Source organism: Myxocyprinus asiaticus, chromosome 26, assembly GCF_019703515.2.
Source record: "Myxocyprinus asiaticus isolate MX2 ecotype Aquarium Trade chromosome 26, UBuf_Myxa_2, whole genome shotgun sequence".
Lineage (NCBI taxonomy): Eukaryota > Metazoa > Chordata > Actinopteri > Cypriniformes > Catostomidae > Myxocyprinus > Myxocyprinus asiaticus.
Genome location: NC_059369.1, coordinates 933,580 through 959,283, shown reverse-complemented (window position 1 = coordinate 959,283; position 25,704 = coordinate 933,580). Strand labels below are relative to the sequence as shown.

The window sequence follows — 25,704 nt, the reverse complement described above, 5'->3', positions numbered from 1 at the left end:
ACAGAAGGGTGCCTGTGCCTTCCAGACTGCTGTTGCCCAAGAAAGAGCCTTGCCAGAAAGGAGGGTGATAACATATGCGATCTTGGCCCGATCTGAGGGGAAGGAAGATGGTTGTAATTCAAATGTGAGAGAGCATTGAGTCAGGAACCCATCACATGCACTGGGATCACCTGAGAAATGTTGTGGTGGAGGTAGGCGAGGTTCAATCAGAGGAGAGAGCACTCGAGAATCCGGAAGGGGTACTGAGGCAGCAGTAGAAGCAGTAGCTGAAGTAGAGGGCAGCCGGTCCAGGATCTGACGGACAGAAATCATGAGATCAGACACCACTTGTGAGTGTTTAGCCATCACAATCTCCTGCTGAACTAGTGCTGACTCATGGCGTTGGATTGTGGACTCCTGCTGAGCAATTGTGGCCAGGAGTTTGAGCATTAGGGGTCTCTGGGTTCATAATGTTGGCTTGGTTATTCTGTCAGAGCCGGGATTCAAACTTGGGTCTCTGGCACAAGAGTCTTAATTTCCACCACTGAGCCACAGAAGGAAGATGAACCCAATAGTCAGACACGTTCTTAAAAGAACTCAGAAGAATTTATTAACAAAAATAGCAAAAGGGTACAAAAAGCAATTTCTTACTGACAACCTCAAAACAGAAAAATCTTTCGTCCAAAAAGGATCCAAAAGGAGGAAAAAATTATCTCCAAAGAACTCAGGAAAAAGACACCAAAAAACAGCAAAAATAAACACAGGGAAAAAACAATAAAAAAGGCATTCAAAGTTTAGTACTTAGAACTAGAGCAGACTTACGGCAGCAACTGGCTAGGAACATCAATAACCAAGCAAAGAAACAAAAGGAAGTGATAGTTTAAATACACAGCGCAGAACGAGGCACATGTGAAAACAATAACACATGATATAATGGCGGGAAACTGAAATGAAACACAATGAGGGCCTCTAGTGGCCAAAATATAACATTAAAGCAAAAAACTCTGACAATTTTCCATTTTATCTGGCATGATTGGTCACAGATCAAACCCAAGGAAAAAGCATCACAATATTGGCAAGACTGCCACACATAAAAATCAGAAAACCAGATATTAAGAGCACAACTTCAGCAAATTGAAAAAGCAGAGAACATGAAATGATCCAAATCATTCTTACATTTATTTTCCTTTCATTTTAGTCTCAAAGGCAGCTTCTCAGTGTACCCATGATCAACCAATGCCTACACTGTGTATATAAAAGAAAAAGAAAAAGAAATATCTAAAAGAATCTGCTATCTATCTTTTCTAAATTCAGGGCGCCCCTGTCTGAGTGGAGACACCAAGAGAGACGAGTCTTCCCATTCAGAGCAGCGTCTCACTCAATCTCTCCACCAGACAGTCCCTAACAAAATAATAAACTTTACCTATCTTATTTTTGTTGGTTGATCAAGTTTACACCGATAAAGCTGCAACTTTTGCAGCTGCAACTGCAATTTGCTCTCCAGACATACTCGAACACATATTCAAAAAAATAATCATGGGTTCTTACATTTAATATATCAAGACTTTACAGTGTTTAATTTGATATTGTTCAAAATTTTATTCTCTCATAAACTGGACCAGACAGAATGTAAAACAGACACATGAATGTGAAGTTTTCACATTTAAGGTTTGCTTCTCATACTCAAATTACAAAATAGAATTTGGCTTTGGAAACATTTTTCTTATTAGTCAGTTTCACCTTTTTTTTTTTTAAACTAATTTCTCTTTCCCTTTTCTTTGAGATTTTATCAATCAATTCTTTACACAGTGGATTTCTAGATGTTAGTATTTCCACTGGAGTGTTTGCCATAATTATACAACCTGGAGTTAAGTGCCTTGCTCAAGGACACAATGGTGGTGGTTGTGGGGATCAAACCAACAACCTTCTGCTTACCAGTTCTGTGCTTTATTCCACTACGCCACCACCACTCCTCTACTCACTCGACTTTAGTTTAAGGTAATACACTGGACTCAAAACGTTATTGTTTGTCCAGATAATGTGATACGAACTTTAACTCTAAGCATAGTTATACCACTTGCTCTTTCTCAGTTTAGTTAATCTTATATTATGCTTCCTTCATGGCATGAAAAGAACAGCCCAAGGCAGAATTTTGTCCAGCCAGCTGAGTTAACTTTTTGCTTTCATTCACACTTTTACAAACAATCGCACTTCACAGTCACTTCACACACAGATACAAACACTCTCACAAACACAGAAACTTTCACTCTTTTTACAAACACAAGACCTTTATAAACATAGAGCTCTCAAAAAATACAATAAAATTCTAAAACACAACTATGACTTCGGCCCCTCCTTTCGCTCTCCTTCTCTCAGTCACACACTCTCAATCCTGTACTCATTTACTCCCACTGTGGAAGAGAGAAACAGGTGCTTTTCTTATTTTTTATTTTGTTTCTTTATTAATTATTGTGTCTCTCTATCTGGATCACAACGACTACAATTTGGATGATGTCCAAATAATCAACAAAGCCAATATCTCGGAACATTTTTAATTCTTGGGATGACTTTTCTCATTTTTTTTCACACTTTTTTCATCATTCATTTCACAATTCTCAAATACAGAATTTAACACACTTGTTTCTTCATAGCACAGTGTTCATAAATGAATGCAGGAAAAACAATCACATGAGTTTATAACAGCACACCCAACCACCCACTCACAGTTTGATTTCACACACATACAGCAGAGCAAAGCGCAGCCAGCATAAACACAGCACAGTCAACACAGCCAACATACAACAGCAATGCAGTCAATTCCACAAACAACTCAACACCGTCAACACATATACATCAATTCCACAAATAATACAAAACAGACAAGAAGAACAACACAAATCTCACAGAACTCTTCTTAGGTACACACGTGAACACGCCTCTTGCGTGACCTACCCAGGCAGACCACCTTTTCCTAAAGGTGTGGTATCATAGGATTTTAACCTGCCCATTCAGACCTCTTAATGGTGTTTTGAGAAACAACGCCATCCACAAATTATGCACTTGCTGTTTCCCAGGCAGTTCAAGGATTCCTGCTCAGAATGCGTCCGTTCAGAGCGCGTCCCCTCTCCTCACTGGGGTCACCACAAAGAGCGGTATCCACAGGATTTCAACACTCCCTTCTTGGGAGACCTGGCTGAACTGTGTTATGTGAACTGGCGGTGTGTGACGGGCAGACCACTGTGTGCCTCATAGCCAGCACACCAGGCCGACATGTAACCTCCCCCAACATAGTTATGAGTGTCAAACGGCCCTTTGGGGACAAGTCAACTACCCAAAAGATAGAGACAGGCTAACACAGTCATGGTCTATTTTCCCCTTCTTTTTTTCCACTCCCTAAAAAAGAAGGGGGATTATCCGACTGGGCCGCCAGGTCTAGTCGGGAGGTGTCCCTCCCAAGGAGAGGACCCCACGGAGACCACACCTCACCCAAAGAGAGGGGGGGATATTCAAGTGGAAAAAATATGTCACATGGTCTTGACATCCATGTGGAGAGTCTCAAGGTAGATCCTACCCAACGGGGGAGGAGTAACTACAAACATGGAGACTGTGGCAGAGGGGCTCTGCCCAAGGAAGACGCAGTTTGCCAACAGGGAAACAAATTAGCGGAAGATATATATCGCATGGGGTTACCTTACAGGGAACTGCCACATGCAGAGCACCATGGACAGGGCTCTTAGTTAGCACGTGTACTGGGCTGGCAGTGAGTCTCTCCGAAAACTCGACTGCCACAGGGCTCGGAGGAAGTCAACCAGGGAACATAGTTTGTGAACACTACTGGGAATTAATGGTGCACGTCTTCAGCTCAGAAGAGGTGAAAGGCGCTATGTGCAAGCAATACACCCGGCCGTCTATCCCAGGTTTATCCATTTGTATTGCGTGCCACTACCTGGGATGAAACCGGTTCCACCCGGAGGTTGTAGAACCTTGCAAAGGTGTTGGGTGTTGCCCAGCCTGCTGCTCTGCAAATGTCTGTTAGAGAGGCATCCCTGGCCAGGGCCTAGGAGGCCGCTAGACCTCTGGTAGAATGGGCTCATAACCCTACCGTGGGCGGCATGTCCTGGGCATGATATGCCATAGCTATGGCGTCAATGAGCCAGTGGGCGATCCTCTGCTTGGAGACAGCGCTTCTTTTCCACTGTGCACCAAAGCAGACAAAGAGCTGCTCAGAGATCCTAAAGCTCTGCGTGCGATCCAAATAGATGCGTAAAGCATGCACCGGACACAGCAACGATAGGGCTGGGTCTGCCTCCTCCTGAGTCAGCACTCGCAGGTTCACCACCTGGTCCCTAAAAGGGGTTGTGGGAACCTTGGGCACATAGCCTGGTCGGGGTCTCAGGATCACATGAGAGTAGCCCGGACCGAACTCCAGGCACGTTTCACTGACAGAGAACGCTTGCAGGTCTCCTACCCTCTTGATGGAAGTGAGCGCAGTCAGGAGGGCAGTCTTCAAGGAGAGTGCCATAAGCTCAGCTGACTGCAAAGGTTCAAAGGGGGCTCTCTGTAGACCCTGAAGAACTATAGAGAGGTCCCATGAGGGAACAAGGCACGGTCTGGAGGGATTCAGCCTCCTGGCGCCTCTCAGGAACCTGATGATCAGGTCGTGCTTCCCTAAGGACTTACCGTCGACTGTGTCATGGTGTGCAATGTACACCTTCAAGGTGGAAGGGGACAGCCGCCCTTCCAACCTCTCCTGCAGGAAGGAAAGCACTGATACAACTGCACATCTCTGGGGGTCTTCCCGTCGGGAAGAACACCACTTAGCGAACAGACGCCACTTAAAGGCATACAGGCGCCTCGTAGAGGGGGCCCTAGCCTGAGTGACCGCTTAGGTCTTCCGCGTCCCGTCCAGGGGCCAAACATGGAGATTCCAGAGGTCTGGTCGTGGGTGCCAGATGGTGCCCCGTCCCTGAGAAAGAAGGTCCTTCCTCAGGGGAATTCGCCAGGGGGGGGCTGTCGCGAGGAGTGTGAGGTCCAAGAACCATGTCTGGTCGGGTCGTAGGCTCACTGGGGGAAACGCATATTTGCGCAGGCCAGGGGTCCAGCTGTGTGCCAGTGCATCTATGCCGAGGGGTACCTCGGTCAGGGCATACCAGAGCGGGCAGTGGGAGGATTCTTGGGAGGCGAACAGGTCCACCTGTGCCTGTCTGAATCGACTCCAAATCAGCTGGACCACCTGAGGGTGGAGTCTCCACTCTCCCCTGAGGGTAACCTGCCGCATCCGCTGTAGTGTTGAGGTCGCCGGGGATGTGAGTGGCTCGCAGCGACTTGAAGTGCTGCTGACTCCAGAGGAGGAGACGGCAGGCGAGTTGTGACAAACAACGAGAGTGCAGACCGCCTTGGCGGTTGACATATGCTACCGTTGCCGTGTTGTCTGTCCGAACTAACACGTGCTTGCCCTGGATCAATGGCCGAAACCTCCGCAGGGCAAGCAGAATTGTCAACAACTCGAGACAGTAGATCTGCCAATGCAGTCGCAGGCCCGTCCACAAGCCGGCGGCTGCGTGCCCGTTGCAAACAGCGCCCCAGCCCGTTTTGGAGGCATCTGTCATGACCACGACGTGCCTGGAGACCTGCTCTAGGGGAACACCTGCTCGTAGAAACGAGAGGTCGGTCCAAGGGCTGAAAAGATGGTGACAGACCGGCGTGATGACCACGCAATGTGTCCCGCGGCGCCATGCCCATCTCGGGATTCGAGTCTGTAGCCAGTGATGAAGCAGTCTCATATGCATCGACCCGAGCAGGGTGGACCCCGCTGAGGATGCCATATGCCCCAGGAGCCTCTGAAAGAGTTTCAGTAGAACCGCTGTTTTCTGTTTGAACGCCTTCAAACAGGCCAGCACCGACTGTGCACGCTCGTTCGTGAGGCGCGCTGTCAAAGAGACTGAGTCCAACTCCAAACCAAGGAAAGAGATGCTCTGAACCGGGAGGAGCTTGCTCTTTTCCCAGTTGACCCGAAGCCCTAGTCGGCTGAGGTGTGAGAGCACCAAGTCCCTGTGTGCACACAACATGTCCCAAGAGTGAGCTAGGATTAGCCAATCATCGAGATTAGCCAATCGTTGAGAATGCGAATACCCACTTCACTTAATGGGGCAAGGGCTGCCTCTGCGACTTTCGTGAAGACATGAGGAGGAAAGTACAGGCCGAAAGGGAGGACCTTGTACTGATACGCCTGACCCTTGAATGCAAACCGCAGGAAGGGTCTGTGTCGAGGTAGAATCGAGACATGGAAGTACGCGTTCTTCAGGTCTACCGCCGCAAACCAATCTTGATGCCGGATGCTCACCATAATGCATTTTTGCATCAGCATCTTGAACGGGAGTCTGTGTAAAGCCCGGTTCAGTACTCGCAGGTCCAAGATTGGCCGCAACCCACCGCCTTTTTTTGGTACGATGAAGTAGGGGCTGTAAAACCCCTTCTTCATCTCGGCTGGAGGGACAGGTTATTTCGCACCCATCCGTAGGAGGGTAGCGATCTCCACGCGCAAGGTAGCAGCATTTTCATCCTTCAGCAAGTTGAAGTGGATACCGCTGAACCTGGGCGGATGCCTGGCAAACTGAATCGTGTAGCCGAGTCAGACGGTCCGGACCAGCCATCGCAACGGATTGGAAGCGCAAGCCACACATCCAAGTTCCACGCAAGGGGGACCAAAGGGACAACATCATCGGATGTACCGGCAGGTGGGGCCTCGCGGCGGGGCGGAGCTTGAGGTGCCACACCATGTCGTGGCCGTACTGAGTCTAGGGACATCGAAGCACTTACCTGGCTCCTTGTGACCACCCCCGAAACAGCCTGGGATGGGGGAGGAAGAGGCCTGTCCTCGTGACCCGTGGAGACTGTTACATCGGGGGCGGATTTGTGCCACAGCTGGGCGCTCAGGTGCGGGAGACCATCGCTGGAGCGCCAAACCTTCCAAATAGAGTGGTGGACGGTTGTCGTGATGATGGCTGTGCACACCGGATACGTGACCCAGGGAACAAGGAAACTAATCTTGCTGAACTCTTGGGTACTGCAGCCACTTGGGCATGCAGCGCAATTAAATGCAAAGGTAACAAAAAGATTCTCCTCCCGGCCCTGACCGGGGGATGGAGAGGTCTGCTTACCAGCTCCAGAGCAGCGGGTTTCGTTGTCCCTGGGTCGCCCATCTCAGGGGCGCTTAAAAGCCTTTCACGGTTTCTTGGTGGCCGCGAGACAGGTGGCATCTGCTTCCTGCGGTGGGCTCCACACCGGGGCCGGGCCTAAGGGGCGGGCTGCGGCGGAGCCGGTGCAGTCACTACAGGGGGACGCCCTTGGCGATGAGCAGACGGGGTGTGGGATCTTGAGCCGCGCTGGGGCAGGATATGCCAGATAGCCTCCGTCTGCTGCTCCACCATCGAGAACTGCTGGGCAAAGTCCTTGATGGTGTCGCTGAATAGGCCAGCCTGGGAGATGGGGGCAGCACTACCACTAATGTGGACATCGTCCGCCCGAGAGACCGCGCTGTGACCTCCGTCACTCGGAGAGCGAGGTCGGTCACCGAGCGCAGTTCCTGCATCAATCCCGGGGTGGAACTACCCTCGTGCAGTTCCTTTAGCACCTCGGCGGACTTGCAGGAGAGCCATGGCGTGCAGGGTGGAGGTGGCTTGTCCAGCGGCACTGTAGGCGACGTAAACCTACAGGCCTTGGATGGGGGCTTTGGGCACCCGCGCCAGGTGGCGGCGCTCTGCAGGCATAGGTGCACCGCGAGCGCCTTTATCCACCAAGGGATTGCCGAATAGCCCTTGGCCGCCCCACCATCGAGGGTAGTTAGTGCGGGGAAGCTGAAAAGATCGGGACCGGGCAGTAAAGAGTGCCTCCCACGACCTTGTCAGCTCTTCATGCACTTCCGGGAAGAAAGGAACAGAGGCGGAGCATGGCTTTGAGTGGCGCTGCGAGCCCAGGAACCAATCATCGAGCCGCGAGGGTTCAGGGAAGAGCGGAGGGTTCCACTCTAGCCCGATGCTCGCGGCTGCCTGGGAAAGCATGTCATCATCTCCGCGTCAGCCTGTGACCAGGTGACTGCACTCGAAGGGAGAAGCCCAGCTGAGGCTTCCACGTCCGACTGGATGAGCCCGCTCTCCAATGCTGCGCTCGAGAGCTCATCACTTTTGTGGGCTCCGAATAAGAGGTCGAACTCGCCATGAGACGAGCTGGCGGACTCATCCGGAAGCCCGATCAGGGCAGACGACCGTGCTGGGGAATGGGAGGTCCGCGGGGGGATACCTGGCGGAGGCGGTCCCATTGGGGTCCCCAAATCGCCCCCAGTGCTAGCCGCGCTGGCCTCATACCGTGGGTAAAAGGACCGATGCGGGGAGCCTCTGGGGTGGCTTGCTTTCATACGAAGGCAAGCCGCGACCGCACTGTTGCCATGGACATGTCCTCGCAATGAGTACATGACCCATCCACGAACGCTGTCTCCGCATGAGCAGACCCCAGACACGAAAGATAACGAGTGCAACCAGGAATAACACACAAAGGAAAGGCATCTTTAAAAAGACGCGTCTTTAAAAGATGTTCCCTGTGTGCCGCTCTTTTAGAGAAATATACTCTTATTTCTGCCAAAGCGCCCAGGGGCATTCTCTGTAGTGCACCAGTGCAGAGGAGGGAGAAGCCGCTGAAATGTGCCGTCAGATCCAGCAGAGGTGAATGAACAGTCGTGGGAATTCAGCTCAGAGGGCATGACCGTTCGGCTCCGAAGAGAAAATCTGAATGAGTGGTTGCATACCAGCTCCTTTTATACCCATATGTCTGGGGGAGTGGCATGCAAATACCACTCGCCAATTTTCAATGGCCTTTTATCAAAACCAAAGGTGTCTCGGGCTCCCAAGAGTGACCCCTCGTGTCACTACATCGACACAACGTCGAGTGAGTGACAGATAGGGAACTCTCGAAGTCAGGAGTTCCAGGTGTCAATAGGTTAGACTTTACTGAGCAAAACAACAAAGCCAAGACACCAGCTGTATCGTCTGATCTTCTCATTCAAAGCTTACTTGTTTATACACTTCTGTTATCACACTTTACCTCATAAGCTCACCCCTCCTGTTATCTTGACCATTTGCGTACTTCTCCACTGTCCTTGTTCACCACCATTATTTCACAGACTCTCTGACTTCTTTTTAATGGTGGAATTCTGGCAGTTAGTCTATTTTTAAAAATAACCTTTTAAATTCATTTATTATGCAAGTATACAATAACTTTGACTATTGGCTGTGGTAATCTTTCACAATTGTCTGTGACATTCAGTGCTTTGAAGAGTACTCTCTCCCTAGTACTTTTCTGTCATGGCTGAGTGCCCAGGATTCTCTCAGCAACGTCAAGAATACCTTACAGTTTCATCCTTATTTTCCTGGATTAAAATAATGCTCAAACTATTCTATATAAGCACTTTTTATGTTTGATATATAAAAATATACTATAATATATACAAATATACTATATAATCTCTGCTTAACCTGCTAGTCCATAATCAATTGTGTGTAACTGTAATGCATCGTAATGTTTGATGCTTTGTAGTCTGAGAGGTGATGATGGAGGTGAAAATGCAGAAGTAGCACAGCTAATGTTTTCAGTTTGTGGAACTGACAACAACAGCTTCATTGCTGGTAAAAGTGTTCATAATCAGAGACTTCTTTAAGTTGTGTTTTTGTTTGTCCTTTCATTGTCATACGGGCAGCTGATCTAAGATGTGTGTGGAATGTCAGAGCTTTACTATGGAAACAAGTATATCTCCTTATCCATATCCTTATTTCCATAGTAAAGATCTGACATTCTACAAACTGAAAATATTTGCTGTGCTACTTCTACATTTTCACCTCTATGATCACCTCTCAGTCTACAAACACTAAAGTTAAAATATGTTTCTCTTAATTTTAAAGATAGCTGGCTTCTCTTCAGAAAGTGTGGCTACCGGTCATTAGCATTAGCTTTGCAGCTCTGCAAATGCCACACTTATTAAAAACAAACCTTATAATATATTATGAGTTATAAAATGCAATGAGACATAGAGTAGACAGTCTGCTTTACTTACTCGTGGAGTGTGGTCTGCTGTAATGCTGAAACGCGGAAAATGTCCCTCTCTGTGCACTAATGCAGTCACATTGCGCAAAATAACATAACATTATGCTTCTCGAGTCAGATCAGCATGGCGTGTTATGATTGGTGGATTAAAAGCTCAAAGTGATTGGCTAAAGAGGACTGCTCCCAAAAAAACACTATTTGGCTGTGTCTCGTTTGGAAGGCTGCATGCTAGGTAGGATGCGTCCTTTGAAGGCTGCAGTATACCGAGTGTCCTCCTTTAAACAAACCTTGTTTAAAGGAGACGGCCTTCGTAGGACAAACGGAAACGGAAGGTAACATGGTTGCTATGACAGCACGCCACTCTTTAACAAGCACGAGCACTGTGAGTGAGAAGGGAACAAAGTCCCTTTAGAATGGAATGTATGAGGTACATTTTAGGAGAGTTATAATGATGTAAAGAGAAAAGAAAATAGATTTTACAGGTGTACTTTTAGTCTAATATTTTATTTTAATTATATATTAATATAATTATACATATTATATACTCTGCACCCATCTACTGAGGTACTTCAACTTGGGAATTAACATTATTTGCGTTTGAACATATTTACGGGCAAATTGCCGTCATTTTTTAAAAACATTTCCGTTGAAGCAATGTATTGTGGGTTATAAGCGCCCACAAAGGATACACCTCATGCATCCTCCGAATTCCTGTGAAAGAAGGTCGCATTCGAAGGCTGCATTCGAAGCGTCCTACTAGCTATTCTGAAACGAGACAGCCTCGATGACGTATGTGGCCAACAAATGTGACCTCCGGAGGACGCATCCTTCCAAACGAGACACAGCCTTTGTGAATGCAACCTGGCAGGAAGGTCTCAAAAATAGCCACACACAAATTTAAAGTTACCCACATGTGACGAATTGCAAATGCAGATTCAACAATCCATTAATAATCCACTTGATAGAAACATATATGTGAAAACATTTTGAATTTATTAAAGTGAGATGTATTTGTGAGGGCAATTGGGGAAATATCTGTGCTCTCACTTGTGTATTTATTAATTGTATTTTGAATTTATGAATCTGATTTTGAGAATGTTAATTTTGCTGTGCTTTTATAAATTGTATTTTGTATATATATTATTTTTTAGATCATTCTGGCTCCATACATTTCACCTGCAAACATCACATGATCTTCTGTGGCTGGTGTAGGATCAGCACGCGACGGGAAGAGCAAAGTGCAGCTTAACGGCTCTCTTTTCAACTCCTCCCCGACTGCAACCGGCAAATCTCGCTGATCAGTAAATCGAGATGCAGTTCAAGTCACGAGGCTAAATCCAGCTCCTTATTCACTGAAATAACAGTTCCACCTTAAAAAATGGTGGGTGGCATATAGGGCCTCCCGTTTATTTTCATTGGCTGTATATTTTAAAGGTACAGTTGCACTGAAAATCTGAAGCTGCATTCAGCAGGTATTTGAATAGACTATCGACATACATTTGTAAAATTATTTTCACGGCATCATTTTTAATTGAATGTTTCTATAAAAGGCGCCTGTGACAATGTTTAAGCTAAGGAAGCCTGTGCCTAATTTAAGACCCATCCATTCCACATTCCATGTTCATGTGAAAGTCTGTGTAAAGATGACATTAGACAAAGTTTGCTATTGAGATTTGATTTTCTTTATCATTTTTATTATGAATCATCTAACTTGTCATGTGTAACAATACTCACACACAGTAACTAAGTATATAATATATAAATATATAAGTTTCTATTTTAATACATACTGTTACTTCAGTGAGTGTTTAAAACGTTTCTTTTGTTATCTGATTGAGTGTTACAGTGAACCTACGTGAACAGACTGTGTTAAGAAACTGAAGCAGAGAAATAAAAGTCTTGCCTGAACTGTTTCGTTGCCTCCTGACTCCTCCGTTGCCCAAGAGAACAGAACTTGTTACACTGGTGCCGAAACCAGGGATGTTGGAGGACAACGGCATTATGGAATCATCACTGCTGGGTGAAGTCATCAAATCCCTCGCCAGCATCCAGCAAACCCAGATGGAGCAGGAACAGTGGTAACAACTCTTGATCCAGGCCCAATTGGAGGACCGGTAGGTGTTCCGGAGCCTTATCGACTGAGAGGGGGCTGGTGCTGTGACCCCCCCCGGAGCCCACTTCCCTCATGACCCTCATGAAGTTGGGGCCAGACGACGATCAAGAGGTCTACCTCGACTTGTTTGAAAAAAATGCTGAGGTGTGGAAGTGGCAGCCCGCTTGTTACCGTTACTCTCAGGGGAGGCGCAGCCAGCAGCACAACGTCTTCCCAACGCCAGCCTCCTCAATTACCCCGACCTCAAGAAAACCATCCTGCAGAAGGTCGGTCGTAGTCCAGAGCAAAATCGCCAGCGGTTCCGATCCCTGAGGTTTGGGAGACACGGCCGCCCGTTTGCCTTTGCCCAACAGCTCTGGGATGCTTGCCGGAAATGGTTGCTGGCTGAGGGGAACCGCGGCACCATGGACATCGTCGACCTGGTGGTACTGGAGCAGTTTGTCACCCAGCTTCCTTGTGGGATGGCCAAGTGGGTCCAGTGCCACCGCCTGACATTGCTGGAAGAGGCCATCCAGCTGGCAGAGGACTACATGGCGGCATTTCCGGAAGGCAGCGAAGCAGTCTCTCTTTCTCTCTCTTCTCTCTCTCTCTCTCCTGCATCTCAGCACGTAGTGTTGCAGAGGCACTCTTCAGAATAATCTCCCGAGTGGGGATTCCAAAAGAAATCCTCACTGATCAAGGCACTAGCTTTATGTCATGAACACTACTCAAACTATACAAATTGTTATGTATTAAATCGATTCGCACAAGTGTTTACCACCCACAAACAGATGGGTTAGTGGAATGATTTAATAAAACCTTAAAACATGATTCGTAAGTTCGTACATGAGGATGCTAGAAATTGGAATAAGTGGCTCGATCCCCTGCCTCCGCAGGGTTTTCCCCATTCGAGCTACTGTATGGGCGTCGACCGCGTGGCGTGCTTTAAGTTATACGGGAAGCTTGGGAGGAGGGACCTTCATACAGTAAAAATTTTATTCAGTACGTTCTTGATCTTAGAGCAAAACTCCACACCTTGGGTCGATTAACACAGGAGAATTTGCTCCAAGCTCAGGAACATGACAGGGGCACTCGACTACAAAAATTTTCACCAGGAGATAAAGTGCTTGTATGACTACCCACTTCAAGCTCTAAATTACTCGCCAAGTGGCAAGGGCCCTTTGAGGTCACACGGCGAGTCAGAGATCTCGATAATGAGGTTAAGTGAATGAATAGGGGCAGGACACGTCAAGTTTACCATCTCAACCTCCTAAAATCATGAAGGGAGGCGGTCCCTGTGGCCCTACCAATGGTAGTCTCCGAGAGGGCAGAGCTCGGGCCAGAGGTGACTCTCAAACCAAATTGATTCACTCAGATCCCTTTTGGAGACCACCTCTCACCATCGCAGCTCACAAACGTGGCCAAGTTGCAAACGGAATTTGCGGACGTGGTCTCGCCTCTCCCCGGTCACACGAATCTCATATCGAGACCACCCCGTGGGTGGTGATTCATAACCGCCCCTATCGCCTTCCTGAACACAAAAAAAAAATGTTGTTGAGGAAGAATTAGATGCTATGCTTGATATGGGCGTAATAGAAAAGTCACACAGCGATTGGGCCAGCCTGTTCTGGTGCCTAAGAGCGACGGGTCGGTCCGGTTCTGTGTAGACTATTGCAAATTTGATGCGTATCCAATGCCTAGGATTGACGAATTGCATGAACGGTTGGGTGTGGCTCAATTTTATTCGACACTGGGCTTAACAACGGGTTATTGGCAGATCACTTGAACCCTCTGTGGTCTGAGGGTGTTTGGGGCCCTGGAGAAGTTTTGACATGCCTTACCATTTGTGCTTTTTTCAGTTGCTTAATAACATATTAATGGCTAAAGTCTGATAACACTGTATTCAGCACAAACTGGGCTATAATAATATGTGAGGAACATGTATGTACATGTTTGTATTTTTGAGAAAATAACGTTTATGCGTGGTTTTTGAAAAAACAAAAATTTTAAATCAATGAAATAAGGCCATATAACACATACTAAACATTTGTTCACAAGACTTTTGAGGACTGGATCTTGTAGCCTAGAGTTTTTGCTATAAAATAATGTGAAACCCATCCTGATCACTCATTCATACAAATATAGTCATTTAACTTTTGTAAGACACTTTTAGTGTTAGAAAGGCCATATACGAGGAGGCGTGGATGATCATGAATATATGTAATTCACACCTGAGGAGACAAAGACCCCTCCCCTGAGAGAGAATGAATGTTTGTAGCTTATTCACAAAATGAGGTTTAAGTTAAAAGTAATCTGACTATACATTTTCTTTACATAAAGACTTTACTTTAGATCTACACTACCATTTAAAATTTTAGATCAGTAAGATTTTTTAATGTTTTTAAAAGAAGTCTCTTCTGCTCACCAAAGCTGCATTTATTTGATCCACAATACAGCAAAAACAGTGATATTGTGAAATATTTTTACAATTTAAAATAACTTTTCTATTCAAATATATTGTAAAATACAATTTATTCCTGTGATCAGAGCTGAATTTTCAGCATCATTACTGCAGTCTTCAGTGTCACATGATCCTTCAGAAATCATTCTAATATGCTGATTTTCTAATATGGGCATATTTACAGCACATTTTACACATTTACACCCGAACAGATATTTGCAAGCACAAGCTTTGTTGATGATAATGAGGCAGAATAAACACTAGTTAAAATATAATCTAAACATTCATATTATTTTTATATCATATTACATTACATATTGATATCATACAGCATACAATTTAAATACCTGCTTTAGCCGAAACAACATTTAAATGTAACTAAAACTTGCCTATTAGGACATATTTCAAATTTCAATACTTTGAATTCTGGCTGGCAAGTCTGGAAATAGTCCAACTAGTAAAATATGTACATGTTTATATAAAATAGCATGTCAACTAATGTAAGTAAAGACTTACTCATCCGAAATTGTATCCTCGGCTGGATCAAGTCGCTCTTCAAAATGTAAACATTCATTGTCGGAGTCCTGCTCTTCTTCTGAGGAAATTGTGAACTCTTCCTCACTATCCAGGACCATCTGTAGAGCTTCCTCACCTGTGTAGCATGCCATCCTCCAAACGCGCAGAAAAGTGAATGAACTTGATGTTTTTTAAGGCACTGTGATCACCTCAGCACATTACCGTATGAATAGCGCGCTCTGCTGGTGGGTGTGATCTCATTAGCGATAATGAGCTGAGCCAGGAGAAACTGTACATCGCTTTGTTTCATGCAGATTACATTGCAGGAGAATATTTGTTTTAAATTTGAATTTGTTTTATTTAAATGTAGACATTTTAAGCTTTCTTTAGACATATGTTTCATGTTTGTGTGATAAGTATTCGCGGAGTTTCACTTCATTTTTGTGACGTGTTTCAGAAAGATGCTCGCAGACACAGAGACGGCTGAAAGCGCACCCTGTTTATTTTCTTTATTTTACAAAAGCACAAGGTTTTGTTGTTATTGTGAGTGTACACAAATAAAAGTAGACCTTTTATAGTTTCTAATGATGTGTTATCTGTATGCCCACAAATGAGTATTTTAAGTTGTTTCTGCTGTTATGCGGAAAAAGTCCAGCAGGACGCACCGGCACGTCTGTCGACACCAGAGGGTTAACTCCAATCTCTTGAGAAAAAACTGCTTTTAACACACCATTTGGCTTACACCAATTTGTGACCCTTCCGTTCGGTTTGTTCGGGGCCCCAGGTATGTTTTAGCGTCTCATGGACAAAATACTCAGACCCCATACAACATATGCTGCTGCATATTTAGATGATATTATTATCTATAGTAATGACTGGCAGCAGCATATGCAACATCTGAGAGCTGTCCTGAGATCACTGCGATGTGCGGGGCTCACGGCCAACCTGAAGAAGTGTGCAATTGGGTGGGTGGAAGTTCGGTATCTGGGGTTTCACTTGGGCCACAGGCAGGTGCGTCTCCAGGATGACAAAACCACAGTGATCGCGGCCTGTCCAAGGCCCAAGACCAAAAAGAAGGAGAGACAGTGTCTGGGGCTGGCTGGCTACTACTGAAGGTTTGTGCCTAGTTACTCTGACGTAACCAGCCCGCTGACTGATCTTACTAGAAAGGGGGCCCCCGATCCGGTCCAGTGGACAGAGTCATGCAAAAAGACTTTTCTAAAGATAAAGTCTGCGCTTTGTGGGGGGCCACTTTTATATGCTCCTAATTTCTCTCTCCCCTTTATTTTGCAGATGGATGCATCGGACAGAGGGCTGGGGGCAGTGCTCTCGCAGGAGGTGGAGGGGGAGGAGCGACCGGTGCTGTACATTAGTCGTAAGCTCTTGCTGAGAGAGACTAAATACAGCAACGTGAAGAAGGAGTGTCTGCCGATCAAGTGGGCCATCCTCACTCTCTGCTACTACCTGCTGGGGTGGGCCTTCACCCTCTGTTCAGATAACACCCCACTCCAATGGCTCCACTGCATGAAAGATACCAACGTGCAGATCACCCGTTGGTACCTGGCACTTCAGCTGTTCAAATTTGAGGTGATCCACAGACCAGGAGTGCAGATGGCTGTGGCTGACTTCCTCTCCAGAAATGGGGGGGGTGGGGAGTTGACAGGCCAGATGTTGCCATGGTCTGAGTTGGGCAGTGTGGATATGTGGTGATGGGGGCGTGGTCGTGTATCTCTCTGCGGGAGAGAGAGAGTGGTAAGGCTCGTCACCTGGGTTGTAATTATGTCTAACACCTGTCTCTTTTTATATTGATGATGGAGGGAGACTTAAAAGCCGCATCAGCTCAACAGTGGAGGGAGAGAGAGAGAGCATGAACTCGACACTTGCTGAGTGTATCCATGATCTGACTGAGTGTTTAAAACATTTCTTTTGTTATCTGATTGAGTGTTTGAATCTACGTGAACAGACTGTGTTAAGAACCTGAGGCAGAGAAATAAAGTCTTGGCTGCACTGCTTGGTTGCCTCCTGACTCCATTGCCCAAGAGAACAGAACTTGTTCCAGTTGTGTAATCACATACACACACACATACACGTCTGTAGTGAAATACAATAATTATACTGTAATCGGTGCAGAACTTTTCACTTGTTAGCACACGTGTGTATTTTTCTTTATAATGGCAGTAATTTATATAAATAAATCCTTTAGTCCTAGGCTTGCCAAGGACATGCGAGTCTTGAAATGATGTTCACCACTGGTTGGTAACAATGACAATCTATAAATTAGTTACTATTGTGGTCTATTTGGCCAGAATATCCTGCCGTTATAAAAACTTTACAACGTTTAACCTTATCAGACTATCAATCCTTATGTCTAATGTTAACGATCATTGCCTAACTTTTGTAACGTCATTTATTTCAAAACATCAGTGTTTTGCAATAAGTCAAAACAACAGCATAAGATATGGCACTTACAAGCTCAGATGACATGTTTTCGGATATCCGTCTTTTCTTTTCTTTTCTTTCGTTATTTATTTTTCCATTCACTCTGATAAGATGTCCTGTACCCCTGTGTACAACGGTGCCTCGAACCACATTCATCCGCGCAGAGGAGCAGAGCCAAAGCACAACCAAAATAATGGCCTTCTGCAAAACACATGCAGTTTTCTTTTTTAACCGCTAGAGAGCCAAAAGTTACATAGTGTAGCTTTAATAAAGCCTTTTAAAAATAGCGTGGGAAAAGTCGGAGTTATGTGAGTATTGTTACACATGACATGTTAGATGATTCATAATAGAAACGATAAAGAAAATCAAATCTCAATAGCAAACTTTGTCTAATATCATCCTTACAGAGACTTTCAAGTGAACATGGAATATGGGATGGATGGGTCTTATATAAGGCACAGGCTTCCTTAGCTTAAACATTGTCACAGGCACCTTTTATAGAAACGTTCAATTAAAAATGATGCCGTGAAAATAATTTTACAAATGTATGTCGATAGTCTATACAAATACCTGCTGAACGCAGCCTCAGTGCAACTGAATACAGTCAATGAAAATAAACGGGAGGCCCTATATGCCACCCACCATTTTTTAAGGTGGAATGGTTATTTCGGCAAATAAGAGCTGGCAAATAAAGAGCTGGATTCAGCCTCGTGTTTAAGTCAAACACACCTAATAACACATACATCAAATGACCACGCACTCATTCACGTCCACTTCAGTTGTGACCTGGATGACAATGGCGTGCACTAAGAAAGTGTAATGCAGACTATGATTAATATAATAAAACAAGATATTATAATATGCTCTTTCTGGCTGATGAAGGAAGTAAGAGTCATCATAACTGGCTAATCAGGACAATCACCCAGGCTGTTTCATACTAGCTGCCATTCTACTGCACTCTACATCTTCAGTCCACCCAATCAGTGGTGTGTGTTTATGGGCTGGATGAAAGAAATGTTTCTCTTTGCAGTTCTAGTGGTGAAAATAAACACACTTTAGCCTAATGATAAAACACTTGCTTTAAGAAGTGATTTTGATGGTAATCCCTGATGATAATCAACAAACATCCATATTATTGTAAAAGCTTTATTTTCATAATATATGTCTCACAGGTGTACATTTAGAGATGGAGGTCACATGACTGTACCTTTCTTTTATCTTCAGAATTTAATACTGATGATTACTACTTGCTAAATACTGTGCAGTAAATACTGCATACTGCTTCCTATATATATGTATTATTATTATTATTATTATTTAAATAGTGAGTGTAACAGTAAGCAGTATTCCATAATAACATTTCCACCAGTAGTAGGCTACATTGTCACATGACCTCTTAATGTTGCATGTTTAGCATCTCATCATTTTAGAAATATATATATATTATTTTTTTTTATTTATTGTTTTTTATTTTTTTATTATTATTATTATTATTATTATTATTATTTTTTTCATTATTAATCCAATTTTGTGTGAAAAGATCTTTACTTATTACTTGACCAGACAGCTGAGTGTTAAGAAAGAAATGTTCAAAACATGTTTAAAATACTAACATTACAGATATAAGTTAAGGAATAGTTCACCCAACAATTAAAATGATCTCCATACGACTCCAGTGGTTAAATCCATATCTTCTGAATTGATTATACTGTAGGTGTAGGTGAGAAACATATTAAGATAAATATTGATAAAATATTGATAAGATAAGGTGAGATAAATATTTGAGTCATTTTTAACTGTAAATCTATATTTTCACTTTCACATTCAGTCTACATTCAGTCACGTACTGGTCAGGGCTGGTCAAAGGTGCTGATGTATAGGAAAAAAAAAAAAAAACTTTAATATTGATCTGTTTCTCACACACACCTATCATATCACTTCAGAAGACAGATTAAAACACTGGAGTCATATGGATTACTTTTATGCTGCCTTTATGTGCTTTTTTGAGCTTTTGGTCACCATTCACTTGCATTGTGCAGACCAACTGAGCTGAGATATTCTTCTCTTAAAATCTTCATTTGTGTTCTGCTGAAGAAAGTCATACACATCTGGGATGGCATGAGGGTGAGTAAATGATGAGAGAATTTACATTTTGGAGTGAACTATTCCTTTAAGCTCAACTGACAGCATTTGTGGCATAATGTTGATTAATTAATTTCGACTCAAATCAAAAATTTGTGTTCCAGTGAGACACTTACAATTGAAGTCAATGGGGTCAATCAGTAAACATTAAAATACTCACTGTTTCAAAAGTATAGACACAAGATGTAAACAATATGTGTGTTAACATGATTTTAGTGTGATAAAATCACTTACTAACTGCATCTGTGTAAAGTTATAGCCAATTTTACAACATCATTGCCATGAAGGCATAACATCATAAACCCTACAATGACTGTAAAAACGATGTTTTAAACAACTTTACAGCTGAAATAATACATTAACAGAAGAATTAATGTAAGTGCTTTTATAAAATTATAAGCTTCACATTTCTGCCTTTAAACCCTCCAAAAATGGGCCCCATTGACTTCCATTGTAAGTGACTCACTAACACAGATTTTTGCTTTTTCTAAAGAAAAGGAGGGACGAGTCCAAATTAGTTTTTGTGTTAATCAACATTATGCCACAAATGCTGTCGATTGAGCTTAACTTGTACTGAACCCGGAACATTTAATATTTTTCATCCTGCTGTGCTTATTTTAACAGATCTTAATTTTTTTCCATGACTGAACATAAGGTTATCAGTCAACATTCAGTGGCAACAAAAAATATTTGGACATTTAAAAATGTCTGAATATAATTACATTATAGAACAAAATATTTAAGCAAGTGTCATTTATTTGAAAGAAACCTAATCCAAAACCTTTCACAAAAAGAAGTTTGTTAGATTTGAAATGCTAACAGATATTGCGCATAAAATGAAGCCGCTTTGCGTTTGTCGGTGTGTTGAACTCCACCTGTGTGAACTTGAGAAGAACTGACTTCAGACATCCACCAAAAATCACCACAACACCAGTTCATTCAAAGTCACTGAGCAAAAATGACATATAAAGTGAAGTTAGTTCTGAGAAAAGATCCAGCAGTATTTGTTTGCAGCTCACTCTTGCTTTGATGTTTTGTTAAATAAAAATCCAGTGATATTCAAGTCACTTAAATGTCATCTAAAAATTTGTAGAAACAATATAAAAGCTGTTTTATTCTACATGGAGAGGGTCCGCACATGGGGTCCAGCCGAATACTACTCGCTTAATCTCAGTAACTGTCCTGTTATTTGACACTTTCACTCATTGATTAAAGTAATCATGGCTGACTGTGAATAGTGATATTTTTTAATCATTTTTACATCTGAAACGGAAAATGATTTATTTTTATTATATTTTAAATGATGCTGCATTCACACCAATAGGTGTCACTGTAAGTCCAAGATTAAACAAAGACAAAAGTTATTGAGTGCACCTTTAAAGCTGCTTTGGGTAATTTTGTTCAATGTTAAAACATTTGCCTATATCTCAATTTAATTGAAATTAATTATAAGTAACTATACTGATAACCAGGGCAGAGAGTTAACCGAGAGTTAACTATAAGTAAGCGATTACTTCTTTAAGAGTGTCAGTGGTGCTTTCAAACATTGCTCTGTTTGTTTGAGCAGCTCGACATGTCAACCTCTGGCTCGACCAATGGCATTGGTTTGAGGTGGGGCTACCAGATGGGGGAGAGTTTAGAAAACCTGTTTAAAAAAAAAACTACAACTCTGTTTGTAGTTTGTTTAGAAAACCTGTTTAAAAAAAAAAACTACAACTCCATTTGTTGCCACACTTCAATGACACACTTCACCTTTGAAGCCCAAACACTTCTTGCAGCCACTGTAAATTAGCAAATATTTAAATCGTGCTCATTCTAGATGGGAAATGACTGATGAATAGCCTGTACAGTTGTGCTTGTTCCGACATCAGTATTAATACATTAATTGTGCCTTTAATAAAGTCTTTACTTTAACAAAGACTGAGCCCATATTTTCATAAAGTCATATATCCAAAACTGTGATCTTAATATCTTGCCCTTTAAATCTGTTGGTAACTCACTCTGAATAAATATAAATTGCTGTATTACATAGCATATGTTTTTATATGAAATTATACAAGTACAAAATAGTGACATTAGTTACTGATCTCCCTGTTTAACGCTCCAAGATCTCTTAAATGTTTTATTTGTTTTCGTTTTTCAAACATGGACAAGAAAATATATTGTCCATTAATTATTCAAAATAAAGAGCAATTAAAGAATAGTTTCGAAATGGAAAGAATAGTTTCATTCTTTTAAATTGAGTGAACTATAAAATTACGTTGTCAATAGCAGTATGTTAATGAAACTTTATGCTCGATGGCCACAGCGATAAACACTGACTTGTGTATGATAGAATGACGGATTTGGTCCTGTGAGGTGCTGCTGGTCTCTATGCATAGAACGTGTCCACTTTCACTGCGTGACAAAATATCGTCATGGAGAACACAAGTCCCAGGATCTGGAAACACACACATCAGGGGATGTTCATCAATAATTGATCTGTTACAGTGCTGTGTGTGTGTGTGTGTGTGTGTGTGTGTGTGTGTGTGCAGTACCTGTGTTAACGCTGTGCACAGTGCAAAAATCCACAGAGCGATGAGATTCTCCTGCAGCCAGCCCTTGACACGCTCATAACACGGCTGTCAACACACACAAACATAAATCATAACAGCACTACATCCAGTAAGATCCTCTATGGAAACACTGCACACTCGTGCAGGGCTGTAGCAAGGTATTCTGCGGCCCTTGACTGTATATTGCTCAGGACCCCTTTATATTACAAAAATACAGTTTAGAATTTGTTGTGGGGCCCCCCTGGACCTGTGGGCCCCTAGAAACGTTACCACCTTTCACCCCACTAACTACGGCCCTGCACTCGTGCCACTTCACACAGGCAGACTGAGACATCACAATGAACATCATAATGGCATATTTGAGTATTGGGAAATGCAGATGGGATTGAAACATTCAGCAGATGTGTAGATAAAAGTATTTTCCATTCAAATATGATCCTGAAAAGTTAAAGACCTCATGAAATTTAAATGTTTTGTGGTTTTCAGTGTATGTCTGTTAGCTTTGAGGTCATCTTTATTAGGGATTGTACTGACTGGTCCACTACCCGATTAGTAGCCTTCTACTTGCCACCTCCTCGAAAGCTGCCACCCTCCCCATCTCCACACACCACTCCGAAAAGGAGGGCGCTTCATCCAACTTCCAACTCCTTAAAATAATTTGTCTGCCAATCATGAGACTGGTCAGAACCCAATTTTTTATGTGATTATCCCCCAAATTTATGACCGCCCCATCACCCAAATATAGAGTCTGGGACAAAGTAAAATTTGAGTGCCCAAAACGTCACACATACACCTCTGAAACTTCAATCAAAATTCTTGAATCTTAAAACACTACCAAAACACATGGGTTGTGTCTCCATCTTCTGATTGGCATCGCCAGCAGGTGGGTGTGTCTTTAAGACCAAGCCTATACAATCTAGAGGGGGTCCAATAGAATCTATATAAAATCTTGAATTGCATAAGGCGCACCCTTGCATCTCTAGATGCAGACTTGACATTTTTTAGAATCCTAGCCCACACTTCCTCCTCCAATACCAAGTTTAAATCTTTCTCCCATAATCTCTTGATAGAAAGACTTTGCTATGCTATCAAACTGATTGAAATAAGAGAGGGGGACATCTACAGGGAGAGATTGTAACAAGTAGTTAAATTCTGGAATACAATTTATTTGAATAACATTAACCTTCCCAATCATAGATAAAGGAAATGAAGCCCACCTGCCCACATTGCTCGAAAACCTTTTTATTAAGGGGTCAAAATTAACTCTAACTAAATCACACAAATTTGCTGAGAATAAAATGCCCAAATACTTAATGCCCTGTTTGGGCCACTGGAAGGCGCTTGGCTGGAAAGCCGTTACTGGGCAGTACACTGTCAGAGCCAAAGCTTCGGATTTCTTTAATGATTCCATATAAACTTCTGACAAAAGTGGAGCCAGTTCTGTAGCATAAGATCTAAAAAATTCAGTGGCAAAACCATCTGGCACCGGAGCATTGCCTGTATGCAAGGCCTTAATTACCTTGCCAAACTCCTCCATTTGTTCATTTGTCAATTTAGGGAGATCTAATTGTTCCACAAAGTTTCTAATGTCTTCATCAGTAGATGAAGATGTGGAACTATAGAGATCAAGATAGAATTCTTTAAAAGCATTATTAGTATCAATGGCTGAGGTAAATATTTCACCACCAGCAGATTTCACTGAGGGAATGGTAGAAAAACTCTCTCTTCATTATATCTCTAGCCAAAAGCTTCCCTTCTTTGTCCCCCAACTCAAAATATGACTGTCTTGCCCTGAATAGCCAAAACTCCACCTTCCACGACAAAATAGTATTATATCTTATTTCAATTGGGTCAGTTCTCTGAGGCCATCAGATGACATTCGGCGCTTCAGCTCTGCCTCGGCACTTTTAATATTCCCTTCCACTCCCGTGCTTTGGATTTTTTGATGAATGAGGCATACTGTATGATCCGACCCCTAAAAACCACCTTAAGTGCATCCCAAGCCACGCCAACAGAGGATACTGAGGTCCAGTTGGTCTCCATATAGACACTGATTTCAGCCTTTTGCATTTGTTGGAATTCAGGATTTTGCAAAAGGGATACATTAAATCGGCAACTATATGATTTCTTTTTCTCCGTATGTGGCAACACCTCTAAACTCACCAGGGCGTGATCTGAGACTAAAATGTTTCCAATTGAACAATCAACAACAGATTAAATGAAGCACTTAGATATTAAAAAAAAAATCTATTCTAGAATAAAAACTGATGAAAAAAATATATAGTCCCTACCAGATGGGTTCAAAAGTCTCCAAATATCTGTAAGACCAAAATTTTTACACAACCTGTGAAGTGTCAATGTTGCTCTAGGTGGCTTACACACTTTTGCTTCTGTATGATCAAGGACTGAGTCCATCAAAAGATTAAAGTCTCCCCCCAATATTATATCATGAGGGGTGCCCAGCGGCTTGCAACATCCCTTCAAGATCTATAAAAAAGCTGTTAGGTGTGTAAATATTAGCCAAAATCAACCTTTGCCCCTGAATTTCTGCTAACACAACAATGACTCTTCCTAATTTATCTTTAATCTGTTTGAGACATTTGAATTATAGATGCTTACTTATCAATGTAATGACTCCCCTGCTCTTACTTGAGCCTGCATTAAAGAAAACATGTCAACCCCATATCTTCCCAAATTTTTCAGCTTCCTGCAAGGAAAGATGTGTTTCTTGAAGAAACACTATATCATATTTCTTACGTTTAAGAAAAGAAATAACCTTCCTTCTTTTTATGGGGTGCCCAAACCCATTTACATTCCACGTGGAGAGAGACAATCCACTCATATTAACATTTGATATTTAGACATATTAGAAAAAGTAGATTGTGTGTCAAAAACAAAATTATAAAGACCACATTCCAACATTAGAGCAACAAACAAACCCCGAACTTCCCCCAGAATAAAAAACAAACAAACAAAAAAAAAACAGAAAAAAGAAAAGCATGCGCATTAACCCCGTGCACGACAGCGGAAACTGGCGTCCATCCCTCTAAATTCAAACAGTTCATGTACGCCTACGAGAGCCCCTGTGACACTTTTGCTGTTGGATTGCTCGAGTCTGGTGTTTCTATACAAATTTTGTGAGACAGAATACACAACAGAAAATAATCTATAAAACAAACTCCAGCCAACATGAGGCATAAGCACAAAGAACGTGTAGATTTATCCACATAACTGTCCCGAAGGTATGTTCCTCCACAAAACAAGCTCCAGCCGCTAGCAGAACCAGCACAAAAGAAATAAAAGTCTGTTCAGTTTCCTCGGGCAGTCAAACGAATGTTCATTGAGCCGGCCCATTCGGCTGTTACATGAGTGTAACACATGCCCTAATCACTCTTATGATTTGCAAGAAATATTCCACAAAACAAACT

At 43.1% G+C, this 25,704-nt stretch overlaps 1 protein-coding gene across 10 annotated transcripts in view; it reads right to left on the bottom strand.

Annotated features, from left to right (window-relative positions):
• tspan4a (tetraspanin 4a) overlaps positions 1-25,704 on the bottom strand; it is a 214,022-nt gene that overhangs the window by 86,979 nt on the left and 101,339 nt on the right. For 4 of the 10 annotated variants that reach the window (XR_007893261.1, XR_007893262.1, XR_007893263.1 and 1 more), the window contains exons 6-7: positions 22,259-22,342; positions 22,044-22,161 (exon numbers count right to left, since the gene is read on the bottom strand). Coding sequence is in view for 5 of the 10 variants with exons in the window: in XM_051657337.1 (XP_051513297.1) it covers positions 22,093-22,161; positions 22,259-22,342 (153 nt within the window). In the remaining 5 variants the exon portion in view is untranslated. Of the gene's footprint in view, positions 1-16,760; positions 16,874-17,609; positions 17,781-18,724; positions 22,162-22,258; positions 22,343-25,704 lie in introns of those variants that run through there. The other 6 variants (XM_051657341.1, XM_051657336.1, XM_051657339.1 and 3 more) reach the window with 3 other exon arrangements.